We start from the raw sequence: 16654 nt of genomic DNA on the forward strand, positions 1-16654 counted from the left end.
TTTCTTCCCTGCTTTCCGCCATGTTTGAAGTCTCTGCAAAGACAGTATGCCTTCAGCCTGTGAACCCAAACAGTTTGGCTTGAAACTGTCTTGTGCATTTTTCCACCTGAAGGGAGGAGAGGGGGGAAGAGAGGGGAATCGGGGTCAGGTGGAAGCAGTTAAAATGTGCTCAGCTGGAGCTCTTCCGGTGCCTTGTGACAGTGTTCCTGTAGAAAGGACATGGTGAAGATCTCCATGGATGTGTTTGTGCGGAAGTTCCAGCCAGAAAGGTACAAACTTTGGAAAGCTGGGAAGGACAGCACAGTTATCGACCATACTCTGCCCACGCCAGAAGCCGCCGAGTTTCTTAAGGAGAATGAACTGCCCCCAAGAGCCACGAACGAGGAGTGCCCAGAGGAGGACATGGAAGGGGCTGAGGATGGAGAGGAGGGTGACCTGAAGAGAAGGTACCCAGCAGCCCTCGGGCCCAGCTGTGGGAGGGAGGGACGTCTGGGCAGCCCCCCATAACCTGCTGAGAGGCTGTTTCTAAGTGGGGTGTTTGGGCCACAGCTGAGGGAGTTTTCTTCTTGGTAAACGCTCCAGAATCCTGCGAGTGAGGGGTTCAGGCCCTCCCTGTGACTCTGACCCAGGAATGATAGCACGTGTCGTGGGCCTGTACTCTGCTGAGTCACACACATGCCAGGGCACAGCTCCCTCTGAGCCAGAAAAGTCTCTCTGCTTTTTTAAAAACGAGAGGGTGATGGTGGGAATGAGACTGACAAGAGCAAGGGAGTGGTGTCTGGAAGTTGGCTGGTGTCTTTGGTGTCTGAGCCAGAGAATCTCCTGTGAGGAGCACTCGTCCTGCTTCATGTAGGGAAGAAAAGACATTTATGGGGTACCTGCTCTATGCCAGGTGCTCTTCCAGGTACTCTGCACACCTTTCCTTTAGCCTCGCATCAAGTCCGTGAGGTAGGTGGTGACATCCCTATTTTCCATTTGAGGGAACAGGCTCAGAGGTGAAGTCGCTTGTCTCAGGTCCCACAAATAAGAGGTGTTACCCAAGTGTGAAGCAGGCTGACAGGCTCTGGCCACTCGTTTTGGGGTTGTATGTGAATGTGTTTGTGTAAGGGGATGTATATGTGGACTCTTAAAAAAAGTTTGCCCTCCTTCTTACAGCCTAGCCAAGCACCGTATAGGGACAAAGAGGCATCGAGTTTGTCTTGAAATACCGCAGGAGGTGAGTCAGAGCGAGCTCTTCCCCAAGGAGGAGCTGAATTCCGGACAGTATGATATGACGGAGTGCCAGGCTGCCCTTGCTCCGGTGAGGCCCACCCATAGCTCTGTGCGGCAAGTCGAGGATGGTCTTACCTTCCCAGGTCAGTTGGTTGTATTTTTCCCCCACAACCCTAACTGTTCTGGTCTGTGTCAGATGCCATGTTGAGTCACAGGGTCACATGTGAAAAAGGAGAGAGACAGGTCTGTGAGCAGATAGCGTCGTTGGTATGAGAAGTGGTGGGAGAAGCACTTTGATTAGGGACACAGGAGGGACGAGGAACGCAGGGGAATGGCCCCCTCTCTTTGCCTGGTGAGGGGTCACGGAAACACTGAGGGTTTTGGTAAAGTGACGATGAACCAATTTTCAGTAGTAATTTTCCACGCAGACAGTGAGTGGGGGACATAGAAAGCGCATCCCTGAGAGGAGTAAGTAGCAGGAGAAGGCATGGAGATGGGAAAGGACACGAGCTATTTGGGGAACTGGTGGTGATTTCCTATAATGTGAATGTGGGAGTGGAAAGGTAGAAGACAGGTGTGTTACCAGGAGATGAGGGTAGAGAAAGAAGAACGAGGTGATGTAGGGACTGCCTGCTGTCGTAGGTTTGCTCACTTGGAAGCTTGAGAAGCCCTTTGTACTGTGGGAGGGGAGTGGTGTGGTCACGGTGTTCCAGAGCACTCAGTCACTCAGATGGCTATTGAGGGTGGATTTTTGGGGAAGAGGCTTGTATCAGTCTCCACTCAGGCTTGGAGAATCTCTGTGTTGACAATACCTTGGTGTGTCAGCTGAGAGCCAGACAGCACGATGGACTTGGACTCGGGCTGAGCTGCCTTCTGTTCAGGTTTCTAGCCTGGAGTGATAGATCCGTCCTGAGCTCAGGCCTTCATTTCCTGCAGGAGACTTCTGAGGAAATGACAGCTGCCACTTACTGAGTGTCTGCTGTGTGCTGGGCTATGCTCCATCTGATACACAGAGCCCTGGTGGTACCTTCACATAGAGGACGAAACTGGAGGCCCTGAGAGGCTAAGCAGTTAGGCCCACATCACACAGTGACCCTAGGTGACGGAGCCAGAATTCCAAACCAGGCCCTCACCGCCCATGTTCTTTGTGCTTTGCCACTGCCTTTTATGAGGTTCAGACTTGCGGGGGGGATATTGGCTCTGTCCAATGTGTGTGTGTGTTTCAGATTATTCTGACTCCACTGAAGTCAAATTTGAAGAGCTTAAAAACGTCAAACTAGAAGAAGAGGAGGAGGAGGAGGAGGAGGAGGAGGAACAAGAAGCGGCTGCCTTGGATCTCTCTGTGAATCCTGCCTCTATAGGGGGACGCCTTGTCTTCTCAGGTTCCAAAAAGAAGTCATCATCTAGCCTGGGCTCCAGTTCGTCACAGGATTCTATCTCTTCCGACTCAGAAACCAGTGAGCCTCTGTCCTGCCAAGCCCAGGGGCAAACAGGAGTTCTCACTGTGCACAGCTATGCCAAAGGCGATGGCAGGGTCAGCGGGGGAGAGCCATGCACGAGGAAGAAAGGGAGCGCCACCAGAAGTATCAGTGAGCGGGAGCTGGCGGAGGTACGGGCTCTGGGTTCTGGTTGGGGGTGAGCTGCCTGGAAGGGATCCTGTGGAGAAAGGGGGGCTGCGGGTGTCCAAGATGGCAGGAGAGACCCTCAGGAGGGATCTCCAGTCTGCCATTGCTGTGTCATGCAGAAAACCAGGGGGCATTGGCTCACTTCCAGCTTGTTCTTTGCTGGGAGTTCCTTTCTCTTTTCTCTGTGTGACTGTGACTGTTCCAAAGAATTGCACTGCAGCCTTGGGCAGCGGTGGCCAAGTTGGGCGCATCCTTTGGTCCCTCTGACCCTTCTCATCTTAGAGGCACAAAGGTTAGAGTGGCAGTGGTTGCAGCCCAGATGTGTGAGTGTTGGGAATGAGATGGCCTTTCTTACCCTAAAACTCAAGTTTTTTTTCCTTGCAAATCTTGACTGCCCTGTAGACTGCCATGAGAATTCTCCCTCCCCCTCGCCACCCCCAAACATTCTTCGTCTCCCAGAATAACATTGTTGACAGAGAATTATTTTGGAGACCAGGATGAATTCCCAAAGCCGTAAATGTGAACATGTTTGTTCAGGCTTCCTCCTAGAACACTGTCACCAAAAGCTATGTATTTTATTTGTTTCTTGTAAAAAGGATCTTGGTGGGTCTGAGTGGGATATAGCAGACCTGTGATGGATGCATCTGGCCTCACACCTACCCAAGTGACCTGTTCTTACTCCCCAGCCTTACCGCTTACTTGAGTCAAGTTGCAGCCTTGAGTGGGGGTGTGTGGGGTAACTGGTGGGTAGTAGGAGTCAGTGCAGAAGCTCTCCTGTATTCCCCAGCCCCTTGCCTTACCTTTGAAATTTTTATCTTCAGAAGTTAGTGTGAAACAGTTCTAAAGTACTATGTACAACTAGGATACCGTCAAACCCCACATATATACTCATCTCTCTGCATTAACATGTGGCATATTGGCGTTATCTTTTCTTGGGCTGAAGTACTAATAGTCCATAATAAAATTCCTCTAGTCTTCCCACTCATACCTTTTTGTGGTTGGTTTGTCCCCTTGTCTTTAATATCCAAATAATTTCATAATATCCATGTAATATTCTTTCCGCCTCCTTTGGACAGAGAGAATGTCAGGGCTCAGTGTCTGTAGACTTCTTTTTTCCACGTGAATGTTCCTCCCTCTCCTGCGGGTGCAGGCTCATGAGCTGATGGTGACCACCAGGTCTCCTCCTGGCCTCTGATTGCTGCTCTCTGTCTTCTCATGGCAACTCCCGCAGGAGAGGGCTTCTTTCCAGCTTGGAAACCAGAATCCCTTACACTCCCTTTTGCCGCATCCGAGCCATTCTTCCTTCACAAAGCTCTCGTGCCCTCTCGTTCATCCTGCTGTCACGCTACAGGTCACGCTGGCTTTCTCTTGCAGTGTCTTCCTGACTTTATTGCCTGCAGTTGCAATCACAACCACAAAAGCAGCTAACAATAGCAAGGACTTAATATGTATTACATGCTTGATATGCATTGTTCAGACTATATCTGCTTAATTACTGTAACCACAGAATCAAGTTTTTTGTGGGGTTTTTTTTTTTTGGGGAGGTGGGGAGGAAGCCAGTAAGTAACACCTATCTTTTTTACTCCCAAATTAGGAAACAGTTAAGTAATGGATATAGGAGTCAGGCACATGGAGCTCAGAGTGGCCCTTTATTACCAGTTAAAATGATTGACGAAAGTGGCTTTTAACCTGTGGCCAGGTGGCCTTGCTGCTCACTTACCCTCAATGAGACAGGTTATCTACCTAGTCGCAGGCAGTCCTGGAGGACATGGGCTCCTTTCACCGCGGCAGAGCGTTTTCCACTCATCTCCCATGTGTTGTGGACGCAGACCAGAACTACTCCTCTGCCAAAGGCAGATCCCAGCTAAGTGAAGCTCACTAATGTCCAAGGGCTGGGGAGAAAAGCCAGGAATCCCTCCACGTGGAAATAGGCTGGGGGAAGGAGGCTGCTCTCTAGGTAACATGCTTCTCTCATTCCGCCCTCGCTCAGAAGCCATTGAGTGCCTTCCTGGCTCCCTTTTATTTCTGTATGGGCTTCCTAGCTGTCACGTGATGGTGATAACCCTTCTCCACTGCACTCCAGCCAGCTCTTCCCCCTCCCCCCTACTTCAGATTATCTAAAAATGTCTTGGCAGCCTGCCTGTTCACTTGACTCTGTAATCGGTCATGGCATGCCTACTCTGGGCTAGAACTGTGCCTTCAGGGACCTCACAGCCTAGACGAGTAGACAGACATGAGCAAATAATTCTAGTTCTTAGGACCCATGTTGTGGCACAAGTGGAAGAGTTAGCAGCGCAGCCTGGGGTTGGGGTGAGGCGTTCAGGGAGACTGCAGAGAAGGAAGCATTTTAGCTCGGCCTGAGGTTGGCAGGAGGAGTATGCCAGGAGGGTAGAGTGAAATTGGAGAGGGAGTCTGGGAGAGGAGAGTTCTATCTACATGGTGGTGGTAGCTCATGGCAAGGTCAAAGCCCACGGGGGGGTCTACAGTGGTTTATTTCCCTCAGGCATATGGGATTGGAGAGGGCTCTGGGAGGTATTGGTGGAGGTGAAGTCAGGACCCAGATCTCGAGGGTCTGCCTCATGCCTTGTGAAGCTATTTGACTGTAGAGTGGTGGTATGAGGAGCGCTGGGAAGTTCCCTGCATGTGTTTTTAGAGATTGAAGATTTCCGTGATGCATTGTTTCTTCATAATGCATTTTTTAAATGCACAAAGATGCATGCAGAATAATACAGTGAACACACCAATTCTCATCCCCTAGATCTAACAGTTGTCAGTATCTTGCCACACAGTTGCTTCATCTATCCTTTTTTAATTTGCTGAAGTATTTTAAAGCAAATCCCAGATACTGTGTCATTTCTCCCCCTACTTCAGTGTGTATCTTTTAAAAATATGGGTATTTTCCTAATCACTGTGCCATTATTATACGTAACAGAATTACAAAAATTCTTCAGCATCATCTAATAACTCGGTCCATAATCACATTTCCCCAGTTGTCTAAATAAAATTGGTTTTACGGTAGGTTTGTTTGAGTCAGGGTTTAATCTAGTCTCACACTTTACATTTGTTTCTTATGGCTCTTAAGTCTGCCTTCACCCGAGGCAGCGTCCCCCTCTTTTTTACCCCACCATTGACTTAAGAAACCGTGTCAGTTGTTCATTAGATTGTCCAGTGAAGGGTTTTTTAAGCTCTGCACTGATGTTTTGGAAGATGATTCTAGAAGCAAGTATAAAGGTTTTTGGATGGGAAGAAGGAGGCAAAATTAGAAACAGCAGAGGTTCTCTTGAAGATGGAATTAGGGATGATTTTCGCTTCCTACATTTATAAAGTGTGTGAGTGTTTTTCACGATTAATGTTATTTTTATGATCAAATACTTCTACTTCCGGAAAGGAGGGAAAAAAAGATTAGAACAGGGAAACCAATTTTGGAACCTGTTCCTTAGTCTGAAAGAGGGTTGTGAGGCCCTGACCGATAGTGGAGATAGGGATGGGAGCAGAAGGGGGGCTTGAGAGCTGCTTAGAAGGTGGGTGCGTAGGATGGGAGGAGGCTGTGGGCTCTGGGGCAGTGCCGGGGTTGACTCGGGATTCTGGCTTGAGTTGTGGGACGGATAGGGGTGCATCAGAGGAAGATAGAGGTTGTGAGAAAAGTGAAGGGGTGTATGAGTGTGGCTCAGGAGGTAAGTTTAGCCTGGGTGTGTTGAGTGTGACCTGCTTGTGAGGTAGGCTGTGGAGATGTGTTTACACAGACCTGAAGCTCACTTGGGAGGGGTCCTTAGGTTTGGGCGTCACTAGGGGGTGTCGATGGGCATGGAAGAGCTCATGTGTGGAGCGTGAGGAATAATTTTCACAGTGTGGGTGGAGGTAGAGGGCCCAGGAAGGAGGAGGAGAATGAGAAGAGCAGCTAGGGGTTTGGGGGAACTAGGAGAGAGAACTAGGAGTGTGTCCAGAGCCAGGGGAAGGGAAAGACTGAAGACCATGGGAGCTGTGGCCAAGCTTGCCTCTGGTGAAGGGGAGGAGTCAGAGCAGTGCGGGAGGTTGGAGCCAGGGAAGGGAGTGGATCCTGGAGGTCTGAGCAGGAGGGAGGTCTGAGGGAGGGAGTGTGGTCTGCAGCACAGCTGGAGACAGGAGGGGGGGTGGCTACAATGGGTTCATTTGTTTTTTTAATTGTGGTAATGATACATGACATAAAATCTGTCATTTTAACCAATTTTAGTGTACAGTTCAGTGGCCTTAACTGCATTCACTTTGTTGTGCAGCTGTCACCAGGCTGCAGATGGTGTCGAGCTGGGAGGAGACAAGGAGCCCCCCCAGGAATAGTCAGATATCTGCCTCGCTTATTGGAGCCCAGCCCCTCACAAAAGCCACTGCTCCTAGAAACCTTTCATTGCCTCCCATCTACGCCCCTTTGTCCTTTGAATCCCTGCAGTAATACTTGGCTCTTTTTTGTATGACCCCTCCATCTTGGTCTCAGTGCAGTTGTCATAGGCTGGTGAGGAAGGTAAGCCTTAGGAGCCAGGCCTGTGCCACATGCAGCCTTGCTCCTTGAGGCCCCAGTGTGGTCCCCAGGCCTTCACCCACGAGCCTTCTGTATGTGTGGAAGGAATGACTAGAAATTGAGTTTTAGTAAGAAGCCCACATCAGGACTGATTGGTAGGGTAGAATGGGGAACCAACAGTCAAGGCTTGGGGCAGAAGCTGAACCCCTTTGCCTGTCCCTAGGGAGGTCTAATAGCATTGTGTCTGTGTTTGGAGACAGCTGGGTTTCTAAGAGCACCCTTGTGCATGCCCCCATCCTCCACCCCCACTTGAACCATTCCCCATGGTGTCATTTGGGCCTCTTGGTATTCAGCTTATGTGTCACTGTCTTAAGGGCCCTGGTAAAATCACCTTGGTTGACTGGCTACTGAAGCACCAAAACCTTAGGAGTTCTCATTTAACTGCAGACTGAGCCACAGTGATGTGTCGGTTGTAAAAGTCCTTAGTTTAGGCTGCTTTGAAAAAGTGAGTTCTCAAAACAAGGAGAGAACAACTGGTTCTTTTCTCTACAGAACAAGCCCCATCAGGAACATTGGCTTTGATCCTGGGGGCCCGGTGTTAGAAGGAGGCACAGCGAACTCAGGAGCCTTGAGCTCCAGCTCTGCTACAGGCGGGGGCTGGGGAGACCCTACCTGCTGTCCCACTCCGTCCTCGCATAGAGCCCTGTGCGGCCACGCTTGCTACACCCATTTTACTAGTGGGTTGCTGCTTGCCTGGGCTCACACAGCTAGTTGCTTGAACTAGGGTTTCTGTTATATACTGAAGGAATATAGAGATTGGAGCACATTGCTGGGAGAGGCAGCACTGAAGGAGGGTGTGAATGTCTTGTAGTAAGAAGACCATTTAGCCAGCAGATGGGAAATGTGGGAGTATCTTCAAATATTTGAACAGATCTGACTACTTAGGTCAGAGGCAGCATGATAGTAGTAAAAAGGGTACAGACTCCGATGCCAAGTCTCCCTCTGGCTGGGTCATAGCGCTTGAGATTAGAGATGACGTCTCACCTGTCTGCATTGTCATAGCACCAAGCATGTCTATACTGGGTACGGAGGCTGGGCATATAGGAGGCACTCTAAACAGATGTGAATAAAGGCGTCCTCCTTTTCCACAGCTGCATTCTGGGATTCTTGGTCTTGACCCCTCTACTTCCTCCAGTACTTGGACATATAAGATGATCTGTCTCCAACTCCTACCCCATATTCATTTTCTCTTGCTGCTTTAACAAATTACCGCCAACTTAGAATCTTAACACAAATTTATTATCTTTAATTCAGTTTAGAAGTCTGAAGTGGACCTCACTGTGCTAAAGTCAAGTTGTCTGCAGGTCTGTGGACCTTCCTGGAGAGTCCATTTCTTTGCCTTTTCCAGCTTCCGTAGGTTACCCATGTTCCCTGGCCTGTGGCCCTCTTCCATCTTCAAAGGCAGCAATATCTGGGCAAGTCTTTCTTGCATCACGTCACTTTGACACTGACTCTTCTTTCCTGTTCCATTATTAAGCACTATTTGATTACATTGAGCCCAGCGGATAATCCAGGATAATCTCACTATTTTCAGGTCATCTAATTAGCAACTTTAATAATCCTTTGTCCTGTTAACATTCACAGGGTTTAGGACTGACCATCTTAGGGGGACCATTATTCTGTCTGCCACATGTACTACCTAATAGCTCTCCTTTCACAAGCTTCTTTTCTCTCTGTAAAACCATACTCATAATAGCCTCTATCCTACAATACAATTGCAGGAAATCTCCTTCTCAAGCTATGATCTCATTCTTTCCCTTGATCTTCTCAAAAATAGACTCTATGATGTATTTACTCCTTAGTTTCTTACTGTCTGTCTGCTGGCACCTACCTCTCAAAGTCCTGACACCTCCCACTTGCCAAGTCCTCTGGCCACTTCCTGCTCAGCAGTTCTGTACTCTTTGGCCCTGTGGCTTTCCCCTCTTGAAAGCTCTCCCCTCCTTGCTTTCTGTATTCCTCTTACTTATCCGCTTCCAAATCTCCTTTTCTTTCTTCCTTCCCCCTGTCTTGGAAGGCTTGGTCTCCAGTCAGCTTATCTTCCACCAATAATCTCATCCACTCCCACAATTTTAATTCTGAACCTGATGCTGAGGATCCCCACATCTACAGCTCTTACTCAGACCTCTTCTCTGCAACCCCGGCTGGATTTCTTATTAGGCCTCGGCAAAGGAAGGACCCACAGATACGGGCCGTGTGAACCACATGAAGCGTGTTTAACTTAGCTTGTTACTCCTCCTTTATCCACAAGAGTTCTCTTAAGTCTCTCTTTGGTGACTTGGGCTACAAATCCCCACCACCTCTGGTTCCTTTATTCTCATTCCTTTATTTCCTAGTCTCTGCCACTTCCTAGGTTTAGGCCTGTTATCTCGGTGGTCTTCCGAGTGGGGAATGCAAGAAGATTATTGGGGTATAGGAATAAAATAATGAAACTTAAAAATCTTAATCCTTTTATAGTCGATTTTTGTTTTAAAATGTGCATAAGTACATTCGTGTGTGTAGTTCATTAATAAGTATGCATGTGTTGGGGTGCATGTCCCTAAATTATTTCCATGACAGCACTATCAAATAAATTTGGTCAGTATAGATTTTCTAGTTTGTTGTAGCTAAAGAACTCTTTCTTTAAGTGAAATATGAATCATTTAAAAAAAATGTACATGAGGGCTGGCCCGGTGGCCCAGGTGGTTGGAGCGCCGTGCTCCTAACACCGAGGACGCCGGTTCACTTCTCACGTGGGCCAATGAGCTGTGCCCTCTACAGCTAAGATTGTGAACAATGGTTCTCCTTGGAGTTGGGCTGAGGTGAGCAGCCGGAGGTCGGCGTGAGCTGCTGTGGGCTGCGCGGGCTGCCATAGGGCTGCTTAGTGCTGCCAGGAACGGCTGGTGGCTAGCGTGAGTGGCCAGTAGCCATCGTGAGCGGCCAGCCACTGGCGAGAGCTGCCGTGAGCTGCTGTGAGCGGCCCACCGATGACCGGTGACCGACTGCCTCAGCCGGGGGGTGGGGAGTGCAAGGCTCAGAATACCAGCATGGGCCAGGGAGCTGTGTCCTATACAACTAGACTGAGAAACAATGGAGTGGGGGGAGGTGGAAGAAAGAGGGGAAAAATGTAGATGAAAAGCAGGGCTGTTCTGGTTGAAATGGAGGTGGGGCCTCAAGCCCTGCCTGTTTGCTTTAATGGAGGCTCTTGGGGGCCTTTTGATCTACGTTTGGAAATCACTTGTACTAATCGATAAGGTTCAGCTCTGATTAAAAGTCTGTGATCCTCTGAGTCTTCATGACGATCAGTAGTAAAAGGTCCCTAACGTCCTCACTTTTCCACCGCATTCCTGCACATGGAGTCTGCATCACTCTCTTCAGGTAGCAGGGATCACATCCTATTGGACCATTTAGCCACACCCTCTTCCTGTCCTAGGCAGGCCTGTGCAGCCAGTGGAGTCGCAGTAAATATTGGTTGAATGAATGGGTGAATGGATACTGAAACTTGTTGGTTAAATCTGTGTTTGGAAGAGCAGGTTCTGTTCTATTTGGACGTGCCTGCTTAGTATTTGGTTACATTCCAAGTGTAGGCCTTAAGTTCTAGGGTTCTGTGAAGTTGCACGTGGAGTCCGTAGGCCCAGTGTTAACTTCTCCGAAGGGACGCTGAAGTGCTGTCACTTCTCTACAGCATTCGAAGGCATTGGTTTTGTCACAGGTGCAAAGACACCCTCTTCCAGGCCTCATTTCCTTGCTGAATGGGTTTTGCTTAACCCCGTGTCTCTTAATATCAGTATAACTGAGTTTAAATGGGTTGATTAGAAAGAAACTCTTCTGTAGTGTTGCTGATTCAATCCTGCAGATCTTCATCCTCATTGCATTTGCTCTGACATCATGTAAATGCAGCGTTAAATCAACCTTTCCCTTTGCAGCTAGGCCAGCGTTTTAGACGTACTGTCTGTCCTGGCTCGTGTTCTCCCCTGGAGAAGAGGAATGAATGGTATCAGCTAGAGCTGAGGGCTCAGCAGTGCATAAGGAGAAATTGGCCTGTTTTACCTTTAATGGGTCAGCTGCTGCTCACCCCTTTGAATGTCATCTAGTCTTTGTGACCCAGCTGCCTGGCACTTTGTAACAGGTGCTGCTGGCCTTCAGGTTCAAGGAGAGGGTCACCTGTGTTTCTCTGAGGCTCTCAGACGCAGTCTCATGACAGTGAGCTTAATAGTGGGGGCGTGAGTCTCCTTTAGAGCTGTAGGTTTGTGTGTGGTTTTCTGTTTCTTTGTGTTTCTCTGCCTGCTATTTCCCTTGGTTTTCATTGGAAGACTAACTTTTGCTGTGTCCCCAAGTGGAAGCAATACCAATGAGATTCCTTCTTCCGGTTTGTCCAGGTTGCAGATGAATACATGTTTTCCCTGGAGGAGAATAAGAAATCCAAGGGCCGGCGTCAGCCCTTGAGCAAGCTCCCCCGCCACCACCCCCTCGTGTTGCAGGATTGCATCAGCGATGATGGTAAGTGTTGACTTCTCTCTTCACTAGGAGGAAAGCAGCTCACCACCTTAGCACTTGCTCTGACAGGTCAGCGGGAGGCCACGCTGAGGGCCAAGGGTGGGCCTGTGGCCTAGCGTTTCCTCTAGGTACTCAATAAAGAGGTTAAGATTTCATTTGATTTATTACTAGATTTCATGATATGTTTGAGTATCGTGGAATGTATCTAATAGGGGATCTTCTTCCCTTTTTTCTCCTCCAAGGTACAAGGCTGATTTTTTTGGGGATAGCAAACTGTCACTGATGCCAAGCTCTGTGCCGAATGTGTTGTTACAAAGATAACTAAGATAGGTCTGCGCCCTCGAGAAGCTCGCAGGGTAGTGACTGGTAAACAGATCTAAAGAAAGGAGATGGTAATCCAGGCTGAGTAACCATGGAGAAGAGAAACAGGGAGATATATATTCGCTGGCAACAGCTCAGTGTGACTGGAGTTAGGAGGCCAGGCCAGGGAGTGATGGGTGTGGTAGGAGGAACAAGATGGTTGTGAGACTAATGAGTGAGAACTTTTTTCATCGGTGTTCAGGAGCCTTTGACTTGTTTTAAGCAGAAGAGTGACACGGTCACATTTACATTAGAAAGATTGCTCATAGTGATTGCGTCTTGAGAATGGCTTTGAGAGGAGCAAGTGGGCTTTTGTCCTGGTCCCTGTGAGACAGGAGAATCTGAACTAAGATGCTGGAGGTGGGGGCAGGGGATGGAGTGAAGATAAAGTTAGCAGGATTTGGCAATTGGATGTGGGGCTGCGAGGGTGGTAGGGAATGGAGAGGCCTGAGTTGAGTGCCTCCCTGGTTTCTAGCTGTGGTTGAGTTGTGGAAACCTACATTTCAGTGTCTATGGAGGATGTAGACGTGGGGTTGTACAGAGGTGGTCTTTGGTACCTTTATTAAGAGTAAATGAGGCCACTTGGGGAGAGGCACAGAGGGGGTGAACAGAGGCTGGGGTTAGGAGGACAGAGGAAGAAAAGGAGCCTGGACGGAGACGGAACCTGGAAGTGTGTCGCTGGAGCTCAGGGAGTGATTGCCATCAGCACAGCTTGGTCTCCTGTGCTGCCTGGAGCCCAGAGAGCCAGTCAGATGAGTCTGCTGAGCACTCGTCCCTTGTTACTCTGACTGCCAGGCCCTTTCTCTCTCTGTTCTGTCCTTCCTGCTCATTGGCTGGGTGGGAAGGTCCAGAGTGTCATCAGCCTTCCTTCTGCTCCACAAGCCCCATATGTCTTTTCTGATCTGATGTCAATACTCACCTATACTGTTTTCCTTGGTAGAAAGATCATGATAGGCTGGGTGGGGAAAGTCTCTTGAGAGCCTGTAGTCAGAAGTCAGTCAGACCTTGAGCCAGTCGTAGGAAGTCCTCTGGTCATCCTCCAGCCTAGGTTCATGATATTCTCCCCCCACCCGCAATGCTCTAAACTGGGGTGTCCAAACTTTTTTCAACGTTTTTTACCAAGGGCCATATGTGATAAAATACACAAACAGACGGGCCATTCACTCGAGGTGAAGTACGTATTGCCTCACCTGGTTTATTTAAGTAAACTAAATATACTTTTGGAATTTGCTGTGGGCCAATAAAAAATGGATTGCGGGCCGCAGTTTGGACACCCCTGCAGGAAAGCAATGAAGGTTGTAGAAAATTGGAAAAGCAGGAAAAGTTATAAAGAGGACAACAAAATTACCCGGCCAGGGTGACCTCTGTGAACATTTTAATGTGTTAACCTTCCTGACTTTTCTGCTCAGATACTAAATTATATCCAGGTACATGTTTTTAGAATGCCATGTTCCCCCGAAAATAAGACCTTGCCGGACAATCAGCTCTAATGCGTCTTGGAGCAAAAATTAATATAAGACCCGGTCTTATATAATATAATGTATAGCATAATATAATACAACATAAGACCGGGTCTTACATTAAATTTTGCTCCCAAAGACACATTAGAGCTGATTGTCCGGCTAGGTCTTATTTTCGGGGAAACAGGGTAATATAGTTGAGATCATAATACAGAGTCCCCCAACTTTTTATGAGAAAAAGTTTCAAATGCGGAAAAGTTGAAAGAACAAAACCAGTGTGTGCCCCTTGCATTCAACAGCTGTTTCCATTTTGCCTTAATTGCTTTCCGTCTCTCCATCTGCACTGTTTGTATACCTACTATGTACATATTCGCTATAGCTGTTGAAAGTAAGTTGTAGTCAAGTCACTTGACTTAGAGTACACTGGTAGAAGGATTATCTCCTGCAGAAACACTGCTGTTACCACACCTTGGAAAATAAGCAATGATATCCTCCAATCTTCAGTCCATACTCATTTTTCCCTGCTTAAAAATGTGTTTAATAGCTTTTTCCTCTAAACCAGTACAGATCAAATAAGGGTCTCACACATTTGGAAGTTTTGTTTTTTTAGTCTCTTTTAGTGTAGTATGTTCCTCTCCGCATTAATTTTTTTTTTTAATTGAGGCATAACATCTTAACTGTACAGCTCAATGAAGTTTTATATATGTAAACTGTAGCCTCTTGATTCTTGCAATTTTTACATAACATAGTGAACATTTCTAATCATTCAGTATTCACATGTGGAATGCTTTGGCCATTTATGGTTTTCTAAAACGGAACAGATGTCAGTGTGTGAATTTTTCTGTTGTGATTGTGAGGCTCTGTTTCTGTTTCTAATGTCATATTTTGGTCACTCTTGTTTTGGCCAGGGTGCAGACAATATCTGTGCTTTGGTTTTGGCCCCCGGTTCCTGGCTGAGCCTGATGATGGAGCTTGTAGGGGTTGGTTTTCATCGTGTGCGTTCGCCTCGTTACTCTAGGGTAACGAGGTCACACACGGAAGCTGCTGGATCCCTTTAGATTAAACATGACAATAAAGGCAGACTAGGTAACTCTCTGCACTGAGCCCTGAGTTGGAACTGCCGGAAGTGAACATATAGATGGGCACCTAGAGCAGGTGTATACTGGAATGAATGTTCCTTGGGCCGCTCTGCGTGGGTCTCCAGGGCCTCTTGGAAAGGGAAGAAGCTAGATCATTGGAGTGGTTGAAGCTGGGGATTGCTGATGCCCACACATGGTGAGGTGTACTGATCCCAAGAGGTGCCTCCTGTGGTGAGGCTGGCACAGAGCTGGCCTCCTGTCAGGTGCTCTATACCTGCCTCATTTGTGGGAGCATCTGGAGAAACACTCTGGACATCAGTTTATTTTGGTATTTGCTGCCTCTTCTACCAAAGATTGCCCCCCTTCATCATAACATTAGAGTTACGGGGTTTTCCTTATCTCCTTGAACTTGTTTCTGCGGGGAGATAGTGGGCTGTGCTCTTCTTTCACTGATTTGGGGCAACTGGAAAGTGTGTACCTTTACGCTTCCATCTTGTTTTGTGAGCACAGTTTTTTGTTTTCCATTCAGGAGTGTGTCCCTTTCTTTTGGGAAGATAACTCCCAGAGGGGATTTCCTTTTCCAGGCAGTGCTAAGGCCCGGAAAGTATATGCTCTCCTGTCTAGAGCAGTGAAGAGATGCAAAGTAGTCATCTAGACCAGGGGTCTGTGGAGGACCAGATAGTAACTGTTTCAGGCTTTACAGGCCTTATGTCTCTGTCACGTGTTTTTCTCCACGCCCCCACCCCCAACCCTTTAAAAATGCAAGAACAATTCTTAGCCCCCTAAACAGGCTGGACTTCATCCATGTATGAGCCCCTGGGCTAGACTCAAGGTGTTATATCCTGTGGTTGGGAAGAGGTTTCATCTTGGACACACTCTGCCTTTCTCTGAGGCAGAGCCAAGAAGATTGGTGAGCCCTGTCTAGAAAAGGCAGATATCCCACTGACCTTTCCAGAGGCAGCTGGAAATTCTGACTAAGGACAATGATGTAAAACTTTTTTAAGCCTTGCCATTTCCCTGTTTTGTTTTGTTTTCCCCATCCTTGGTTCTCTTTGGTGCGACTCGAGAGAAAATTCTTAAGAGGTAAAGACTCAACATGCTGAAATATTGGAGTCAGCAAGTAAGACGGTGTTTCACTCTGTTGCCCTTGTTCAGAGGGGTTGAATGCTGGCAGCTATTAGGAGCGAGGAGAGTGGCTGAATTCCTGGGGTAAGGAGAGTAGAAACCATGAGTCTTCTGGCCAGAGAAGAGGCTGTAGGCAGGACTCCCCACCACATCACCCAAGTATTGCCAGTTTATTGAAAATCTCTCTGCCCTTTGCTTTTATCGCCCATAGGATTTTGGGGTTTAGTCCAGACCTGGGACCCAGGAGTACTGGCTGAGCTCACCTGCTCTCCACACAGAGCCTCAGGTGTGCAGGGCTGGTGCTGACTCACACTTTGCTTCTTCCTCTAGAGACATCTGAACAGCTGACCCCTGAAGAGGAGGCTGAGGAGACAGAAGCCTGGGCCAAGCCCCTGAGCCAACTGTGGCAGAACCGACCCCCGAACTTTGAGGCTGAAAAGGAATTCAATGAGACCATGGCCCAGCAGGCCCCTCACTGCTCTGTCTGTATGATCTTTCAGACTTATCATCAGGTGAGCCTACTCTATCCTCTCTGTTTGCACAGGACCAGCAGTCAGAGGGCAGCTAAGTTTAATTGTGGGTACAGAGCTTATCACTGGTTGTCTTGGGAAAGGCATGTTTTTCTAATGTTCTTCGCCTCATCTGTGTGCTGGTCAGGCTTCTCCAGGCAGATAACCCAGCAATGCAGGTTTTCGACTGAGAATGCTTTGGAGAAGAGCAGAGTGTGCGGCTTAGGCTCAGGGTTGATGCCCTGTGCCCCTTGGCACT

The 16654-nt window shown here is 48.2% G+C and overlaps 1 protein-coding gene across 4 annotated transcripts in view; it reads left to right on the forward strand.

Annotated features, from left to right (window-relative positions):
- Positions 1-16654, forward strand: part of KDM4A (lysine demethylase 4A) — a 39664-nt gene that overhangs the window by 12536 nt on the left and 10474 nt on the right. For 3 of the 4 annotated variants that reach the window (XM_033114667.1, XM_033114668.1, XM_033114669.1), the window contains exons 9-13: positions 202-446; positions 1156-1355; positions 2439-2821; positions 11745-11865; positions 16217-16398. In XM_033114667.1, the coding sequence (XP_032970558.1) occupies positions 202-446; positions 1156-1355; positions 2439-2821; positions 11745-11865; positions 16217-16398 (1131 nt within the window). The remainder of the gene's footprint in view (positions 1-201; positions 447-1155; positions 1356-2438; positions 2822-11744; positions 11866-16216; positions 16399-16654) is intronic. The other variant, XM_033114670.1, reaches the window with a different exon arrangement.

The sequence above is a fragment of the Rhinolophus ferrumequinum genome, chromosome 9, assembly GCF_004115265.2.
Source record: "Rhinolophus ferrumequinum isolate MPI-CBG mRhiFer1 chromosome 9, mRhiFer1_v1.p, whole genome shotgun sequence".
Taxonomy (NCBI): Eukaryota; Metazoa; Chordata; class Mammalia; order Chiroptera; family Rhinolophidae; genus Rhinolophus; species Rhinolophus ferrumequinum.